The 20630-nt window shown below is 49.5% G+C and overlaps 1 protein-coding gene across 1 annotated transcript in view; it reads left to right on the top strand.

Moving 5' to 3' along the window:
• Positions 1-1046: 1046 nt before the first annotated feature.
• Positions 1047-20630, top strand: part of LOC309544073 (galactocerebrosidase-like) — a gene marked incomplete at both ends in the record, with an annotated part of 43613 nt that continues 24029 nt past the window's right edge. The window contains 3 exons of the mRNA XM_082276459.1: positions 1047-1175; positions 4134-4202; positions 9788-9851. Coding sequence (XP_082132585.1) covers positions 1047-1175; positions 4134-4202; positions 9788-9851 — 262 coding nt within the window. The remainder of the gene's footprint in view (positions 1176-4133; positions 4203-9787; positions 9852-20630) is intronic.

Here is a 20630-nt window from a genome sequence, read left to right as displayed (position 1 = left end):
GAAAGAAAGAAAGAAAGAAAAGAAAGAGAGAAAGAAAGAAAGAAAGAAAGAAAGAGAGAGAGAAAGAGAGAAAGAGAGAAAGAGAGAAAGAAAGAAAGAAAGAAAGAAAGAAAGAAAGAAAGAAAGAAAGAAAGAAAGAAAGAGGGAAAGAGAGAGAGAGAGAGAAAGGAGAGAAAGAAAGAAAGAAAGAAAGAAAGAAAGAAAGAAAGAAAGAAAGAAAGAAAGAAAGAAAGAAAGAAAAAGAAAGAAAGAAAGAAAAGAAAGAGAGAAAGAGAGAAAGAGAAGAGAAAGAAAGAAAGAAAGAAAGAAAGAAAAGAAAGAAAGAAAGAAAGAAAGAAAGAAAGAAAGAAAGAAAGAAAGAAAGAAAGAAAGAAAAGAAAAGAAAGAAAGAAAGAAAGAAAGAAAGAAAGAAAGAAAGGAAAATGAGGAAGAAAGAGAGAATGGGAGGAGGGGGAGGGGGGGGGGGTGAGCAAAGAAAAAGAGAAAGGAAGAGAGGGGCAGAGAGAAAGAGGTGAAGTGGAGAGAAAGGGAGAAATAGAGAGAGGATAAAAGAAAGAGAAAAAGAGATAAAAGGTTAGAAGAAAAGGAAAAGGCAATATAGAGCATGGGAAGAGGGAGGAGGAAGGGAGAGAGATGGGGGGCATAAACGAGACAGAAGAAAAGAGAGAAAAAGAGATAACAAGTAAAAAGGAAAGATAGGAGAGAGAGAGAAAAATAAAGATATAGAGAGAGAGAAGGGAGGGAAGAAAAAAGAGAGAGTTAAAAAAAATAGAGAAAGGGGAAAGGAAAGATAGGAAATAGAGGGAGAGAGTGGGAATGAAGGGGGTCTCCTGGTGGGGGACACAGGGAGGGGGGGACACAGGGGGGGGAGGGTTACACACCCGGGGGAGGACAAAGATGACAAGGAAGAAATATTTCATGCAAAGGAGAGAATGAAACAAAACGACTACAACTCCCGGCATCCCCCACCCTGTCACGTGTCTGCGTGGGCGGGGCCGTAGGTCACATGAGTCGGGCCGGTTGGACGACTCACATGATTCGGGAGGATGGCGGAGATCTCTGTCCTCTTTCTGCTCTGGTTGTCCGGGGTTCGGTGGATCTCCGGATACATCCTGACCGACCAAGGGGGGCTGGGCCGGGAGTTCGACGGAATCGGGGCTATAAGCGGAGGAGGGGTGAGTGAGTGGGCGGGGATCTGTAGGTGTAATGGGGGGGGGGGGGGGTAATGATCTGCAGTTATAATAGGGAGAGTGTAATGATCTGCAGTTATAATAGGGAGAGTGTAATGATCTGCAGGTGTAATGGGGGGTGTAATGATCTGCAGGTGTAATGGGGGAGGGGGGATGTAATGATCTGCAGTTGTAGTGGGGGGGGGGGGTGTAATGATCTGCAGGTGTAATGGGGGGGGGGGGTGTAATGATCTGCAGGTGTAATAGGGGGATGTAATGATCTGCAGGTGTAATGGGGGGGGGGGTGCAATGATCTGCAGGTGTAATGGGGGGGGGGGTGCAATGATCTGCAGGTGTAATGGGGGGGTGCAATGATCTGCAGGTGTAATGGGGGGGGGGTGCAATGATCTGCAGGTGTAATGGGGGGTGCAATGATCTGCAGGTGTAATGGGGGGGGGGGTGCAATGATCTGCAGGTGTAATGGGGGGGGTGCAATGATCTGCAGGTGTAATGGGGGGGTGTAATGATCTGCAGGTGTAATGGGGGGGTGTAATGATCTGCAGGTGCGAGGGGGGGGATGTAATGATCTGCAGGTGTAATAGGGGGATGTAATGATCTGCAGGTGTAATGGGGGAGGGGGGATGTAATGATCTGCAGGTGTAATGGGGGAGGGGGGATGTAATGATCTGCAGGTGTAATGGGGGAGGGGGGATGTAATGATCTGCAGGTGTAATGGGGGGGGGTGTAATGATCTGCAGGTGTAATGGGGGGGGGGTGTAATGATCTGCAGTTGTAGTGGGGGGGGGGGTGTAATGATCTGCAGGTGTAATGGGGGGGGGGGGTGTAATGATCTGCAGGTGTAATGGGGGGGGGGGTGTAATGATCTGCAGGTGTAATAGGGGGATGTAATGATCTGCAGGTGTAATGGGGGGGGGGGGTGCAATGATCTGCAGGTGTAATGGGGGGGGGGGGTGCAATGATCTGCAGGTGTAATGGGGGGTGCAATGATCTGCAGGTGTAATGGGGGGGGGTGCAATGATCTGCAGGTGTAATGGGGGGTGCAATGATCTGCAGGTGTAATGGGGGGGGGGTGTAATGGGGGGGTGTAATGATCTGCAGGTGTAATGGGGGGGGTGTAATGATCTGCAGGTGCGAGGGGGGGGGTGTAATGATCTGCAGGTGTAATAGGGGGATGTAATGATCTGCAGGTGTAATGGGGGAGGGGGGATGTAATGATCTGCAGGTGTAATGGGGGGGGGTGTAATGATCTGCAGGTGTAATGGGGGGGGGGTGTAATGATCTGCAGGTGTAATGGGGGGGGGGTGTAATGATCTGCAGGTGTAATGGGGGGGGGGGGTGTAATGATCTGCAGGTGTAATGGGGGGGTGTAATGATCTGCAGGTGCAATGGGGGGGGATGTAATGATCTGCAGGTGTAATAGGGGGAGGGGGGATGTAATGATCTGGGGGTGTAATGATCTGCAGGTGTAATGGGGGGGGTGTAATGATCTGCAGGTGTAATGGGGGGGGTGTAATGATCTGCAGGTGTAATGGGGGGGGGGGGTGTAATGATCTGCAGGTGTAATGGGGGGGGGTGTAATGATCTGCAGGTGTAATGGGGGAGGGGGGTAGTAATGATCTGCAGGTAAAGGGGGGAGGCAGGGGATGTAATGATCTGCAGGTGTAACAGGTGGACGGGGGGGGGGGGGGGGGTAGTAATGATCTGGAGGTGTAACAGGTGGGCGGGGTTGTAATGGGGGGAGGGGATGTAATGATCTGGAGGTGTAATAGGGGGAATGGGGGTGTGATCTACAGGTGTAGATGGGGGGGGGGGGTGATCTATAGGTGTAGATGGGGGGGGGTGATCTATAGGTTTAGAGGGGGGGTGATCTATAGGTGTAGATGGGGGGTGTGATCTATAGGTGTAGATGGGGGGGGGGTGATCTATAGGTGTAGATGGGGGGGGTGATCTATAGGTGTAGATGGGGGGGTGATCTATAGGTGTAGATGGGGGGGTGATCTATAGGTGTAGATGGGGGGGGGGTGATCTATAGGTGTAGATGGGGGGGGTGATCTATAGGTGTAGAGGGGGGGGGGGGTGATCTATAGGTGTAGATGGGGGGGGGGGTGATCTATAGGTGTAGAGGGGGGGGGGGTGATCTATAGGTGTAGAGGGGGGGGGGTGATCTATAGGTGTAGAGGGGGGGGGGGGTGATCTATAGGTGTAGATGGGGGGGTGATCTATAGGTGTAGATGGGGGGGGGATCTATAGGTGTAGATGGGGGGGGGATCTATAGGTGTAGATGGGGGGGGGGTGATCTATAGGTGTAGATGGGGGGGGGTGATCTATAGGTGTAGATGGGGGGGGTGATCTATAGGTGTAGATGGGGGGGGTGATCTATAGGTGTAGATGGGGGGGGGTGATCTATAGGTGTAGATGGGGGGGGGTGATCTATAGGTGTAGATGGGGGGGGGTGATCTATAGGTGTAGATGGGGGGGGGGTGATCTATAGGTGTAGATGGGGGGGTGATCTATAGGTGTAGATGGGGGGGTGATCTATAGGTGTAGATGGGGGGGGGGGTGATCTATAGGTGTAGATGGGGGGGGTGATCTATAGGTGTAGATGGGGGGGGTGATCTATAGGTGTAGATGGGGGTGGGGATGGTGATCTATAGGTGTAGATGGGGGTGGTGGTGGTGATCTATAGGTGTAGATGGGGGGGATGGTGATCTATAGGTGTAGATGGGGGGATGGTGATCTATAGGTGTAGATGGGGGTGTGGTGATCTATAGGTGTAGATGGGGGGATGGTGATCTATAGGTGTAGATGGGGGGGATGGTGATCTATAGGTGTAGATGGGGGGATGGTGATCTATAGGTGTAGATGGGGGATGATGAGAGGTCCTCTTTGCTTGTTCAGCACATTTCTCCCCCTTCTGATCTTCTACATTTCTCTCCCCTCCAGGCCACCTCCCGTCTTCTGGTGAATTACCCGGAACCTCAGCGCTCTCACATCCTGGACTTCCTCTTCAAGGTGAGGGAGGTTCCGCCGTGGTCGTTGTGAGGACGGCTGTGATAACTCGGTGCGCCGGCGCTCACACAGGTGTCCAATAGAGGAGCTCAGCACCTCCCCCAACACCTGACATGAACACCAGTCACCCTTGCTTCTTCTGCCTGGGGCTGCGATTTGTCTGCACACCTGGCATGCGCTCACATTATTTTGTAGTAATCTTTTTTTCCAAATAGTTCCCGCATAGCAGAGAGAATCCCCAGAGCAGTATGAGTTAGCTAAAGATGGGGGGCTGGGTTTGCTTTCAGGCATCCTGTCTCTAAATGAAACCTTTAGATAGTCGTATAGAGGCTGGGTCTAGAGATATGTTGGAGGAGGGGTTGTTGAAAGGGGAGGCCCTGTTGTATGGAGGGGGGGGGGGGGGTTAGAACTGTCAGTACATTTACAGTTTGTAAAATTTGTAATTTTTGCATCTCTGTGAATGTCCGTTAGAGACCTTCATGTACAGCTGGCAACCCGGGAGGGGGGGGGGGGGCGTCAGATGTATGAATGGAGGGGACAAAGGGAGGGAGGGGTTGGAGTTGTATGTAGAAAGGGAGGGGGGGCACAGGGAAGACCATTGTTCTCCATGTATCCCGCTCACACCACGCTGAAATCATGTGATTTTTTTTATTTTTTTTTCATGGCTTGCACAGAAAAAAACATCAGGTGACCCCGTCCATCATTGTGATGGAAGAGGGAACACAGAGAACAATCGTTTATTTTTTGTTTCCTCCCAGCAGTGGTGTGAAGAGGACACCTAATAGACCATGGCCAACCCCTCCTCCGCTCTGCATACGGCTGCACTCACCCTCTCCTTGCAGCTTTCTGTATGTACCGCCTGTCTGCATCAATGATTGGATCAGCGGAGGGCCCAAGGGGCAGGTTGGGGGGGGGGATTGGGCCTGGCTGTACCACTCCCCTTTGTCTAAATGTCTGAAATTGTCCCTCGAGATTTTACATTTCTCCTGAGGGGGTGGGGGGGTTCTGGCTGCCTCCTCTAACGCCCATAACCTTCCTCTGTACCATCCTAACCTGCCACCATACCGCCACCATACTATCCTAACCTGTCACTATACCATCCTAACCTGCCACTATACCATCCTAACCTGCCACCATACTGCCACCATACTATCCTTACCTGCCACTATACTTCCACTATACTATCCTAACCTGCCACTATACTGCCACTATACTATCCTAACCTGTCACTATACCATCCTATACTGTCCTAACCTGCCACTATACCGTCCTAACCTGCCACTATACCGTCCTAACCTGCCACTATACCATCCTAACCTGCCACTATACTATCCTAACCTGCCACTATACCATCCTAACCTGCCACTATACCGTCCTAACCTGCCACTATACCATCCTAACCTGCCACTATACCATCCTAACCTGCCACTATACTATCCTAACCTGCCACTATAGCATCCTAACCTGCCACTATACCATCCTAACCTGCCACTATACTATCCTAACCTGCCACTATACCATCCTAACCTGCCACTATACTATCCTAACCTGCCACTATACTATCCTAACCTGCCACTATACTATCCTAACCTGCCACTATACTATCCTAACCTGCCACTATACTATCCTAACCTGCCACTATACTATCCTAACCTGCCACTATACTATCCTAACCTGCCACTATACTATCCTAACCTGCCACTATACTATCCTAACCTGCCACTATACTATCCTAACCTGCCACTATACTATCCTAACCTGCCACTATACTATCCTAACCTGCCACTATACCATCCTAACCTGCCACTATACCGTCCTAACCTGCCACTATACCATCCTAACCTGCCACTATACTATCCTAACCTGCCACTATACTATCCTAACCTGCCACTATAGCATCCTAACCTGCCACTATACCATCCTAACCTGCCACTATACTATCCTAACCTGCCACTATACCATCCTAACCTGCCACTATACTATCCTAACCTGCCACTATACTATCCTAACCTGCCACTATACTATCCTAACCTGCCACTATACTATCCTAACCTGCCACTATACTATCCTAACCTGCCACTATACTATCCTAACCTGCCACTATACTATCCTAACCTGCCACTGTACCATCCTAACCTGCCACTGTACCATCCTAACCTGCCACTATACCATCCTAACCTGCCACTATACCATCCTAACCTGCCACTATACCATCCTAACCTGCCACTATACCATCCTAACCTGCCACTATACCATCCTAACCTGCCACTATACCATCCTAACCTGCCACTATACCATCCTAACCTGCCACTATACCATCCTAACCTGCCACTATACCATCCTAACCTGCCACTATACCATCCTAACCTGCCACTATACCATCCTAACCTGCCACTGTACTATCCTAACCTGTCACTATACTATCCTAACCTGCCACTATACTATCCTAACCTGCCACTATACTATCCTAACCTGTCACTATACTATCCTAACCTGCCACTATACCATCCTAACCTGCCACTATACCATCCTAACCTGCCACTATACCATCCTAACCTGCCACTATACTATCCTAACCTTCCACTATACCATCCTAACCTGCCACTATACTATCCTAACCTGCCACTATACTATCCTAACCTGTCACTATACTTCCACTATACTATCCTATACTGCCACTATACTATCCTATACTGCCACTATACTATCCTAACCTGCCACTATACTATCCTAACCTGCCACTATACTATCCTAACCTGCCACTATACTATCCCAACCTGTCACTATACTATCCTAACCTGCCACTGTACTATCCTAACCTGCCACTGTACTATCCTAACCTGCCACTGTACTATCCTAACCTGCCACTATACCATCCTAACCTGCCACTATACCATCCTAACCTGCTACTATACCATCCTAACCTGCCACTATACTATCCTAACCTTCCACTATACTATCCTAACCTGCCACTGTACTATCCTAACCTGCCACTGTACTATCCTAACCTGCCACTGTACTATCCTAACCTGCCACTATACTATCCTAACCTGCCACTATACTATCCTAACCTGCCACTATACTATCCTAACCTGCCTCTATACTACTCTAACCTGCCACTTTACTGCCACTATACTATCCCTATACTGCCACTATACTATCCCTATACTGCCACTATACTATCCCTATACTGCCACTATACTATCCCTATACTGCCACTATACTATCCCTATACTGCCACTATACTATCCCTATACTGCCACTATACTATCCCTATACTGCCACTATACTATCCCTATACTGCCACTATACTATCCCTATACTGCCACTATACTATCCCTATACTGCCACTATACTATCCCTATACTGCCACTATACTATCCCTATACTGCCACTACACTATCCCTATACTGACACTATACTATCCCAACCTGCCACTATACTGCCACCATACTGCCACCATACTGCCCTAACCTGCCACCATACTGCCCTAACCTGCCACTATGCTGCCCTAACCTAGCTCAATACTACTCTAACCTGCCTCTATACTTCAAATATACTGCCCTATCCTGCCACTATACTATCCTAACTTGTCACTATATTGCCCTAACCTGCCACTATAGCATTGTAGTGTGACATTATACTGTCCTTGTCTGACACTATACAGCAGTGACCCCTGCCCACTGCCCTTCCTACAGTGACCTCTGTCCTCCGCACTTCTCTACAAACTAATGGCCTCTGCACATTGCCTTACAAACTGTTGACTCTATCCTCTGCCCTGCGGACCCCCTGTTTGCTGTCCTGCTGACCTCCCATCCTCTGTATCCCCCCCCCCTGACATTTTTTTTGTGCACCCCCATATCGGACAGTCTAGATCTGGCCCTGTAGCAGACAATGGTGGTCTTTGTGTCCTTGCAGAGGCCTATGTTGGGAATGCTCAGTCTCTGCACTCCTCTGCAGATCAGATCTGTGCGTTTATTTCCATCGTTTTTTCTGCAGGGACGGTGTGAAGGAGGCCTGGCCCCCCCGGTGTACCAGGAAAAGCACAGAATATGTCTGTATGTTTTCTGTCCTGACCAAAGTATTAGTAGAACATTCTGCACACGCTTTATACACTTCCCCTTTAAACACAGAAGAGGGCGTGTAACGTGTTAACCCCCTTTTACTGCGCCAAAATCTCTTCCAGACAGACGTGTGATTTGTGTGCGTGTTCTGGGTCAGTGCGTCAAAATGTCAGCATGTGGGTGGGAAATGATGGCATGTGTGGTTGGGGGCTGTGCATGGGGTGGTTGTTTGGGGGTGAGTATGTGTGGGTTGGTTGTAAGGGGTGTGTGCACAGGGTGGTTGCTGAGGTGGCTGATGGTTGCTAGAGTGGTCACTGGGGGGGGGGGGTGATGTTTGCAACAGTGTTTACTGGGGGGGGGGTTGTGATGATTGCTTGGGTGGTTAATAAAGGTGGTGAGTGATGGTTTCTAGGGTAATTACTGAGGGGGGTGGCTGATGGTTCTTAGGGGTGTTATCGAGAGGGGGTTGCAATGGTTGTCTGGGTGGCTACTGAGGGGGCTGTGTGATGGTTGCTAGGGGGGCTACTGAGAGGGGGGATGGTTGCTAGGAGGGCTACTGAGGGGGGGAGTGGTTGCTAGGGAAGCTACTGAGAGGGGGGATGGTTGCTAGCGGGGCTTCTGAGGGGGGGATGGTTGCTAGCGGGGCTTCTGAGGGGATGGGGGCTGATGGTTGCGAGGGGGGGGGGGTGATGCTTGCTGGGGGGTAGTTACTACGGGGCTATTGAGGTGGGTGATGGTTGCTAGGGGGGATCTTTTGAGGGGATGATGGTTGCTAGGGGGGCTTTTGGGGGGAGTGATGGTTGCTAATGGGGCTTATGAGGGGAGTGATGGTTGCTAATGGGGCTTATGAGGGGGGGTGATGGTTGCTAGGGGGGCTTATGAGGGGGGTGATGGTTGCTAGGGGGGCTTATGAGGGGGGTGATTGACTGCTAGGCGGCTTCTGAGGGGGGGGGTGGTTGCTAGGGGGGCTTTTGGGGGGGGTGATGGTTGCTAGGGGGGCTTTTGGGGGGGTGATGGTTGCTAGGGGGGCTTTTGGGGGGGTGATGGTTGCTAGGGGGGCTTTTGGGGGGGGTGATGGTTGCTAGGTGGGCTTTTGAGGGGGGGAAATGGTTAATAGGGGGGCTTGTGAGGGGTGGTGATGGTTGCTAGGGGGGCTTATAATGTGGGGGGCGTGATGGTTGCTAGGGGGGGCTTATTAGGGGGGTGATGGTTGCTAGGGAGGCTCCTGGGGGGGGTGATGGTTGCTAGGGAGGCTTCTGGGGGGTGTGATGGTTGCTGGGGGGGTAATGGTTGCTAGGGGGGCTTCTGATAGGGAGTGGTGTTGGTTTCTATGGAGGCTTCTGAGGGTGGTGTGATGGTTGCTAGGGAGGCTTCTGAGGGGGGGGGGGGTGATGGTTGCTACCGGGGCTTCTGATCACTCCGGTGATCTTCTGTGAAGCTCATGTGAGGAGTTTGATTCGGTCATTGGGGCGGTGTATGACTTGCGCTCATTATTTTCTTTCTTTTTTTTTTTTCTTTCTCCAGCCGGATTTCGGGGCGTCTCTGCAGATTTTTAAAGTGGAAATCGGAGGCGATGCTCAGACTACAGGTACAGAACACTTCCATATCAGCTGTTCTTACACAAAACACCAATCTCACTGACCCCTTCCCTCTCCAGGGACCGCCCCCGAGGATCACAGATTTCTACAGTAAGGATGCCGGCAGTCATTACCTTTTGTTAATCTCGTACAATCATGTCAGAGCTCCAAGTGAAGTTAGCCGCCGATACTTCCACAGCAGAGGGGGCGGGGTCCGTGTGTGTCCCTGATTGGCTACATCCTGTGTGGCCTGCTGTTCCTGATTGGTCAGTGAGGCTGCCCATCACAGTGACAGGCCAATAGCAAGGTGTAGGAGGGGGAAGGCAGAGTTTCTGCCCACAAGACACTCATAGAGCACCCTGGCTGTTCTGGGTTCCTGGAGGGTTCTAGAAGAACTGGAAAACTGCCTTCCAGGTCGTCTTCTGATCTCACTGGCTCCTCCCTCTGACTTCCATGGCACACCCATTTATTTTACCCCACTCCCTCCTCTTTATTGGTCTAAACAAAACAAAGTTAGGGAAATGAAAAGGTTAATTGTCAATCCAGGAATGGAGGAGAAATCTTCCAATGGGGACATCTATCTGAGGGAACCCCCCCCCCCTTCTCCTTTTTGAAGAGCTTTTTAAATTTGCATAACTCCTCCCAAGGGCCAGCCCACTGTTTGCAGGGCTCTTCAGAGGAGAACGGAGGTGGGCTGCTGTGATGTTTTCATGAAGCTCTGTACAGCACCCTGCCGGCACCTCCCACTATCTGTGAACTGTTTGTATTGCATAGAGAAGCACAGAGACCCAGTGATGATATCACGCAGTCTAAAGGTATTGAAAAATAAAACTTTTGGAGGTTTTTTTTTTCTTTCCTTTTCTTCATTTTGCCCAATTCTATTTTCTTACAGATCTTAGACATGGGGATCGACCGATTATTGGCAAAGCCAATATAGCGAAGGCCGATATGCACTTTCCCGGATATATCGGAATCGGCCCCTGAGGTTACCGATATTGCCAATATTTCGGGAAAGTGCTTGTACCGGAGTGATGGCTGCAGCTAGTGGCATCACCCCGTTACCGGCATCCATAGCGGACGGTCGGCTGTCTTGTAATGACAACCAATGCGGCTGAGAAGCCGCTCAGCTGTCATTACAAGGAGCGGGAGGGGACGTCCCCCCCCCCCCCCCCTCCCGCTGCCTTCCATGGCTCAACCGGGTCTCCCATCCCACCGGCCACCGAAGACCCGATCAAAGCTGCATTCGGCTGTGATCGGGTCTCCATGGAAGAACCCGGAAGTGATGTCATGACATCACTTCCGGGTACTGGCGGCGCCAAATTCAAAAAATGTACAGCATTCAAAACAGCCAAACTTGGCGTTTTCAATGCTTTTAAGTGCAGAGGAGGGATTTGGAGTCTTTTAGACCCCCAGATCCCTCCACAAGAGTACTTGTCAAAAAAAAAAAAAATTTTTTTTAAATGTACGAACATTTTGGCCGATACCGATATGCATTGGGCAAAATATCGGCAGGGAAAAACCAAAATCGGTCGATCGCTAGTTAGACATTGTCTTTCTTGTTAGGTTGATTGCTGAACCCTCCTCTGTCTCCAGATCACAGAAAACCACAACTTCCTTTCTCGGTGTCTGCGCAGTGTGGGGAGGGCGGGGGGGGGGGGTGTGATGTACAGGAAGCCAACAGGGTGATGTGTCATTTTAAAGACCCCCTTCCACCTCATGCACATCCCCCCCCCCCCATATGAAAGTCACTGGTGGAAATACGAAACCGCAAATATGTAACCATCGCGTCAAATATGACCTTCACTTTATTCACCGCTATAACTCAGGAGTCACTGAAAGGACACGGGGTGCGCAAAAAAAAAAAAAAAAAATGTACAGTTGAGGTTAAAGACACCCGGTCTGTACTGCTTATCCAATGGCTTCGATACGTTGTTGCTAATTACGAGCAAGAAGGCAGGTTGGGTTTTCTGGCCTCTCTGATCTACATACTTGTTGCTGTATTGACTCCAAAGAACTGATACAAGAGACAGCCAGGCATTCAGCATTTTTTATTTATTTATTTTTATTTTATTTCTTTGATTTATTTATTTTATTTTTATTTATTTATTTTATTTAATTTTTTTTTTATGTCTAGTTGTGTGAGGTGCCTAAATACGTGTGTGTGTGTGTGTAATCCCCACAGCGGGGAAAATGCTCTTTCGATCCCCTGCAGATGTTGTAAGTTTGCCCACTTACAAAGAAGAGTCTATCATTTTCATTTTTTTTTTCTTAAATTTTTATTGGGTTTTCAAAAAAAAAAAAAAAAAAAAAAAGTACAAAAGGATAATTGTCCTTTCTATATATTGCCGTAAAAATAAGAAAAACACAGCATACCAGGATAGTTGGTTGGTAGGGGATCAAATATTATTTTACTCACCGACCTGCAACAAGTTATAACCTTTTGTATCATGTATTTTTTTTTTTCTGGATGTTTGGTTGATATTCTGTTTCTATCATTTAAAATACACCTATGAAAAAAATTATAGACCCTTCATTTCTTTGTAAGTGGGCAAACTTACAAAATCTGCAGGGGATCAAATCATTTTTTTGCCCCACTCTATACACTCATCGGCCACTTTATTAGGTACACCTGTTCAATTGATTGGTAACACAAATTGCTAATCAGCCAATCACATGGCAGCAACTCGATACATTTAGGCATCTAGACGTGGTGAAGATGACTTTCTGAAGTTCAAACCGAGCATCAGAATGGGGAAGAAAGGAGATTTAAGTGACTTTGGACGTGTCATGGTTGTTGGTGCCAGACGGGCTGGTCTGAGTATTTCAAAAACTGCTGATACTGGGATTTTCACACACAACCATCTCTCGGGTTTACAGAGAATGGTGGGAAAAAGAGAAAATATCCAGTGAGCGGCAGTTGTGTGGAGGAAAATGCCTTGTTGGTGTCAGAGGTCAGAGGAGAATGGGCAGATGATAGAAAGACAACAGTAACTCAAACCACTTGTTACATCCAAGGTGTGCAGAATACCATCTCTGAACGCACAACACATCGAACCTTAAAGCAGATGGGCTCCAGCAGTAGAAGACCACACCGGGTGCCACTCCTTTCCTCTAAGTACAGAAAAATGAGGCTACAATTCGCACAGGCTCACCAAAATTGTACAATAGATTTGAAAAAACGTCTGGTCTGATTCTGTATTTCAGCTGTGACATTCAAATGGTAGGGTCAAAATTTTGGTGTAAACATGAAAGCATGGATCCACCCTGCTTCGTATCACCGGTTCAGGTTGGTGGTGGTGGTGTAATCAGTGGCAATTTTGGCTCTGATAGAGAGGGTTCTCCCACGAAACGCGTAAGCCATACCAGGTTTTTGGGGACGCCATCACGCTAACCAGCAGTAGAGAAGTGTTCTGGAAGCCAGTGGTTCCTATTTCCTACATGCTTGTACATATCCTATGTTTGTGAGTATATTGTACGCTACCCATCCTTAATTTTAGTAAACTTTTTAGTGGTAATGCACAATGTCGGTGCGCCCTTCTCTTATTGTCTTATGGTGTGGGGGATATTTTCTTGGCACACGTTGGGCCCCTTAGTACCAACTGAGCATGGTTTAAACACCACGGCCTACCTGAGTATTGTTGGTGACCATGTCCATCCCTTTATGACTACAGTGTCCCCATCTTCTGATGGCTCCTTCCAGCAGGAAAATGCACCATGTCACAAAGCTCCAATCATCTCACCACTGGTTTCTTCACCATGACAATGAGGTCACTGTACTCCAATGGCCTCCACACTCACCAGATCCGGTCACTGTCCTCCAATGGCCTCCACACTCACCAGATCCGGTCACTGTACTCCAATGGCCTCCACACTCACCAGATCCGGTCACTGTACTCCACTGTACTCCAATGGCCTCCACACTCACCAGATCAGGTCACTGTACTCCAATGGCCTCCACACTCCCCACATCTCATGGTGGAACGGAAGATTGGCATCATGGATGTGCAGCCGACAAATCTGCAGCAACTGCGTGATGCTATCATGTCACTATGGAGCAAAATCTCTGAGGAACATTTCCAACACCTTGAAACTATACCATGAAGAATGAAGGCTAGGGATGCACCGAATGTTCGGCGGCCGAACATTATTCGGCCGAAAATAGAAAAAATAGCACTTTCGGTGTTCGGCCGAATAAGTAAAAAGGCCGAATAAATTTGCGCCGAACAATGTCAGCGGCGGTCACTAAATGGCAGCCCGCGCGATGCTTCCGCCCGGACCGCGAGCCCGCTACCTAGGAGTCCTTCAGTCCCCTTCCTCATTGCGGCTCCCTGCACACGCCGCCGGTGTCCTGTCCGGCTGCGAGTAGGGGGTGTGACATCACGCGCGCGTCCCGCCCCCTGCTCCTGACTGCGGCTCCTTCACACTAGGTCCAGCGAGCGTGACACTATGTGCACGCCCCACCCCCCTGTTCGCGGCTTTTGGCTCCGACCTGGCTGCAGTTCAGGTATGTGGAGCACATTTGGGGGAGAATACGGTAGCTGCACAAGCATTAGTGTGCAGACTGGCATATTTTCCCATATGTTGCCACTTGCCATGCTCATTAGAGTGCCCTATAAAGTGCCCCTTAAAAAAAAAAAGAAAAACAATGTGCCCAACAGAGTGCTCCCTTGACATAAAATGTGGCCATCAGCGTGCCCCTTATTTTATGCTAAGGGACATGCTGATGAGCATATTTCTCTAGCGCTCATTGACAGACGTAGTCCTCGGTGATACACCACCTTCGGGTTATGTTGCCTCCACAGGAGCAGGACTAGACAGGAAATTAAAAAGCTCTGGCCACACCCCAGGGGCAGTCCCAGAGGGTATATCCTCTCTCTCTCTGCCTCAGCAAATCAGTTATTTTCTGTCTAGTTAGGAGTAAGGACCTAGATACCTTGCTGGGATCTTAGGTCCTGGCAAGAATTTTTTCTTAAAGGATTTTTTTAGACAGCTTTTTTCTCCAGTGTTCCTGTGAGATCTTCAAGCAAGAAAGCTGAACTGGGCGACGGGCTGGATGTTGAGATCCGGTGGTCACCCCAGTTCAGCCTACGAGCGCGTGCAGGCCATAGCTCCGCGCTGGGTCGGCCGCGACAAAGTCCCATTAAAGGACTGTCCACGCGAGTTAAACGTCTCGCTGAAACGCCAAAGACCATGAGTCACGGCGTCCGTATCGGTCGACAGCCCTCCCGCCCCGGTGGAGAGGGGTACTGTCAGGAGTTGGTGCCCGCCTGGTTCCGGTATGGTGAGTAGTATGTTCCCCCTTTCCCCCTGACGGGTTTTGTGGTGAACGCGGGCCCCTCTCTGTATGGTAAGATAGAGTCCTTTTCTATCCTACAACATGACACAGATCCTCCTACTTTGAGTGTGATTTTATGTGTGCAAAAAGCCAGGAGGCTTGGTTTGGGAGCTAACAATCTAATTGTATACATGTTTTAAAGATGTAATCTGTGGCATTCTGGGAATCTTATGGGTTAAGAATAAGCTACCTACCAGTCAGAAGCCACGGACATGTAGACTGCCTTCCTAATCAGATCTCCAGCTATCAGCAGGCCTCCCGAACGGCCATGCGGTCCGCCAGGGCCGGTACCGCCAACCACGCCATATCCCCATGCAGTGAGAGTGTTGTGTGCCCTGCAGCACACCGCTATTCAGTACGGGCCGCCGCCATTTTTTTTGCTGGATCGCACGAGCCGCCATTTTGGCGTAGCCTCGTGTCTCCAGCATGGGGGCGGCCATGTTTGAGGTGATCCAAACACCTCGTGGAGCTTGGGGGAGGCGCCGGAAGGCGTACAGAGGGGCGGAGCCGCCTCCTTTCTTCCTGGGCAGCCAGCCAAAAGACTTCCTGTTTGTTAAGACAGCGCTGTAACCTGTTGCAGTTAAACTCTGAGCATCAAGTGGTGAGCCTGGGGGTTTATCTCTCTCTCTCTCTCGATCGATAGGGATCCCTAGCAGGTAACACTAAGGGGCTTTTGTGGCGCTGGGGGTCGAAAAAAAAAAAAAAAGTTTTATTTTTGAATTATATTATCCAGGAAGTAACTGGAGTTATCATGGACCCTGCCACACATATTCCCCCACCTGTTTCCCTCGAGGGGGCCACGGGACCCGCCGGTGCACAGAGTATAGAGTCATTTACAGCAATTTTGGAGTCTATGGTGGCTCGGGTGGAGGCGGCCTGTCAGGGACGGGGGTCAAGGAAGCGACCCCCGCCTACCCCTATACCATCTGACACCTCTGACTCAGATTCAGAGGTGGTCACGGCAGTTGCAGGTTCCTCTGCAAGGGCTGTTATCCCAGGTAAAGCCCCCTCAGACAGTGAGGAGGACGCTTCTTCTCCTGCTATTATTCAGGAAGAAGCATTGGTGGACGCACTAGTTGTGGCAGTGCAGGAAACCTTAAAACTTGAGGCTTTACCGGCAGAGGCAACTGAAACAGAGATTCCTTTTGGTACTAATAAGCCCATCAAGACGATGAAGGCTTTTCCTGTACCTAAATGTTTCGGTAATCAGATTAAAGGAGAATGGGAGCATTCTAAACGTACCTTTACTATTTCCAAGCGTATTGCTAGACGCTATCCGTTTGAGGAATCCATCATTAAGAAATGGACGGTACCACCAGTCGTGGATCCGCCTATTTCCAGGCTGAATAAAGCCACGGTTATTCCAGTGGAGGACACTTCGTCCTTTAAGGATCCGGTGGATCGAAAGATGGAAGCAGAGTCCCGCACCATCTTCTCTCTGATAGGGTCAGCATTTAGACCAGTAATTGTTATTGGTCTAGTTTCCCAGACACTTACGGAATGGGCGAAAATGGTACGCCAAGATCTTAGGGGAAAAGATATCCCCCAGGAGACATCTGATTTGATGGAACAGATTATACAAGGGCTACAGTTTATCTGTGACGCAGCCTTGGACACTACTCCCCTATTAGGGCATGCATCTATGTCAGCGGTCATCCTCAGACGTGTGCTGTGGTTAAAATGCTGGTCAGCTGACCTAGGTTCCAAAAAGACCTTGACAAATCTCCCCTTTCAGGGGAATCGTCTATTTGGGGCCAACCTAGATGAAATCATTAAGGATGCCACTGGGGGCAAGAGCACTTTTTTGCCACAGGCTGCTAAAGCTAAGGGACCTCGCAACAAGCGAGGACCTTTCTTTACCGCCCATAAAGGGCGCCCGGCTGGTACTAGCGGGAAAGGCAAGACTCCTCCAGGAGGGTTCAAGAAGGGGACCAACCCAGCCAAACCCGAAGCTAAGGAGTACACAGCCTGAAGGTGCGCCCCCACCCGGTTTCAGGGTGGGGGGACGTTTTCACCGGTATTCAGGACATTAGATCGAGCATCAACCACTACTACCGGTGCGATTCTTCCCTTCCAACATTTAAGTACTACAGGAAGCGGTAATTACCGTTCCCTGAATAGATCTTTTCCTTTACCTTTTCCTAAGATTAGTCCCGATACCTCACAGGAATCGGATCTGGTTGACCAGGTAGGCCAAGTAGCCTCTAGTCGGGTGACTTCGGTCCCTGAGGTACAACCAGAAAAGATCACCTTTCCTGATAACTATCAGGTATCTGATAAATGTGTGGGAACAGAAAACGACCAGACTTTCTCGGATGGTCGGGGCCAGATACCTCTAGGGACGCCTGGTTCAGATCCAATCAGCGCCAGTGGTCCTAGAAATTCTAGGCTGGCCTCCTCAAGCCGGCCTGGCCGACTTGGACATGTTAGTCGTAGACGTTCCGTGGGAACTTCGTCTCAGGGAGTGTCTATGGTCTCAAGGACCAATTTACCATCATGCTTTACAGTCGCTGGGTTTAATGGCCTGGCCATTGAGACCCAAGTACTGAAGGACAGAGGTTTGTCAGCTTCAGTCATTCCTACCCTTATTAAAGCAAGGAAAGCGACTTCCAGCAAAGTCTATTATCACACATGGAAAACTTATATTGCGTGGTGCGAATCTTTAGGATTTCCTCCACGTACCTATTCGGTGTCTCGAATATTGGCCTTTTTGCAACAAGGGGTTGAGCAGAAGCTAGCCTTGAGCACCATCAAGGGTCAAGTTTCAGCATTAGCAATCTTCTTTGGCCTTTAGCTACCAAATCCTTGGTGCGGAATTTCATCCAGGGGGTGCGGCACCTGGCTCCTCCAGTCCGCGCGCCCTTACCGCCGTGGGATCTTAATTTGGTTTTGTTGGTTCTACAGAAACCTCCTTTTGAAAACATCAGGGAGATTCCCTTGCTTACTTTATCCCAGAAAGTGGCCTTCTTGGTGGCTATTACTTCTGCTCGCAGGGTGTCAGAACTGGCTGCATTATCATGCCAGTCCCCATACCTAGTGATTCATAGGGATAAGGTAGTACTTCATCCTAAGCCATCTTTTCTTCCTAAGGTGGTTTCAGATTTTCATCTGAATGAGGATATTGTACTACCTTCCTTGTGTCCTCAGCCCAAGCATCATCGGGAACATGCGTTGCATTCCTTAGATGTGGTTCGGGCAATCAGGGTATACCTGAAAGCTACGGAATCATTCCGTAAGACGGATTCGCTTTTTGTGATCACGGATGGCCCCAGAAAGGGTTTGCCTGCATCTGCCGCGACCATTGCCAAATGGATTAGACAAACGGTGGTACAGGCTTATTCTATTAAGGGTCAGAGTCCTCCGTTCCCTGTTAGGGCGCACTCCACTCGAGCGCTCAGTACTTCCTGGGCCTTTCGCCATCAGGCGTCAGTGGTCCAGGTATGTAAGGCGGCCACCTGGTCGTCAGTACATACCTTTACAAAATTCTATAAAATTGATGTGACGGCATCGGCGGATGCCTCATTTGGCCGCAAGGTTTTGCAGGCCGCAATTTGAGGAGACCGGTGGTCTACCTCGAGGGTTTTTTTCTGTTTGAAAAAAAAAAAAAAAAAAATTGTTTTCTCTTTTTTTGTTGAGTCTCATCATTAAGGATGAGCATTGTAAACTTCTAGTTGGCACCGGTTGGGCCTTCTAGATTGGGATTTGATTTCCATTTTCCCACCCCTCAGTTGTGACACTGCTCTGGGACGTCCCGAAGGTGGTGTATCACCGAGGACTACGTCTGTCAATGAGCGCTAGAGAAAAATGGATTTTTGTAAAATCTTACCGTAAAATCCTTTTCTCTTAGCTCATTGACAGACGTAGTCCCCGCCCCTCTGTTTTTTTGAGTTGGGTTAAAATCTCTAAAGACTGCTTTTTCACATAACTGATTTGCTGAGGCAGAGAGAGAGAGGATATACCCTCTGGGACTGCCCCTGGGGTGTGGCCAGAGCTTTTTAATTTCCTGTCTAGTCCTGCTCCTGTGGAGGCAACATAACCCGAAGGTGGTGTATCACCGAGGACCAAGTCTGTCAATGAGCTAAGAGAAAAGGATTTTACGGTAAGATTTTACAAAAATCCATTTTTTATGTTAAGGGGCACTCTGATGGGCACATTTTATGTTAAGGGGCACGCTAATGGGCATATTTTATGTTGAGAGCAACGCTGATTTAAATGTTTTGTTTTGCCCATCAGCGTGCCCCTTATTTTATGTGAAGGGTCACACTGATGGGAAAATTTTATGCTAAGGGTCACGCTGATGGACACATTTTATGTTAAGGGGCAAGAGAGAGAGAGAGAGAGAGAGACATGAGAGGACGAGAGAGAGAGGACGAGAGAGAGAGGACGAGAGAGAGAGGACGAGAGAGAGAGGACGAGAGAGAGAGGACGAGAGAGAGAGGACGAGAGAGAGAGGACGAGAGAGAGAGGACGAGAGAGAGAGACGAGAGAGAGAGGACGAGAGAGAGAGGACGAGAGAGAGAGGACGAGAGAGAGAGGACGAGAGAGAGAGGACGAGAGAGAGAGGACGAGAGAGAGAGGACGAGAGAGAGAGGACGAGAGAGAGAGGACGAGAGAGAGAGGACGAGAGAGAGAGGACGAGAGAGAGAGGACGAGAGAGAGAGGACGAGAGAGAGAGGACGAGAGAGAGAGGACGAGAGAGAGAGGACGAGAGAGAGAGGACGAGAGAGAGAGGACGAGAGAGAGAGGACACGAGAGAGAGAGGACACGAGAGAGAGAGGACACGAGAGAGAGAGGACACGAGAGAGAGAGGACACGAGAGAGAGAGGACACGAGAGAGAGAGGACACGAGAGAGAGAGGACACGAGAGAGAGAGGACACGAGAGAGAGAGGACACGAGAGAGAGAGGACACGAGAGAGAGAGGACACGAGAGAGAGAGGACACGAGAGAGAGAGAGAGAGAGAGAGGACACGAGAGAGAGAGAGAGAGAGAGGACACGAGAGAGAGAGAGAGAGAGAGAGGACACGAGAGAGAGAGAGAGAGAGAGGACACGAGAGAGAGAGAGAGAGAGAGAGGACACGAGAGAGAGAGAGAGAGAGAGGACACGAGAGAGAGAGAGAGAGAGAGGACACGAGAGAGAGAGAGAGAGAGAGGACACGAGAGAGAGAGAGAGAGAGAGGACACGAGAGAGAGAGAGAGAGAGGACACGAGAGAGAGAGAGAGAGAGAGAGGACACGAGAGAGAGAGAGAGAGGACACGAGAGAGAGAGAGAGAGGACACGAGAGAGAGAGAGAGAGGACACGAGAGAGAGAGAGAGAGAGGACGAGAGAGAGAGAGTGAGAGAGGACGAGAGAGAGAGAGTGAGAGAGGACGAGAGAGAGTGAGAGAGAGTGAGAGAGGACGAGAGAGAGTGAGAGAGGACGAGAGAGAGTGAGAGAGGACGAGAGAGAGTGAGAG

The sequence above is a fragment of the Pelophylax lessonae genome (assembly GCF_965119305.1).
Source record: "Pelophylax lessonae genome assembly, contig: HAP1_SCAFFOLD_806, whole genome shotgun sequence".
In the NCBI taxonomy this organism is placed as follows: Eukaryota; Metazoa; Chordata; class Amphibia; order Anura; family Ranidae; genus Pelophylax; species Pelophylax lessonae.
Note: the sequence above shows the minus strand (reverse complement) of the source record. Positions and strands in the feature narration are given on the sequence as shown.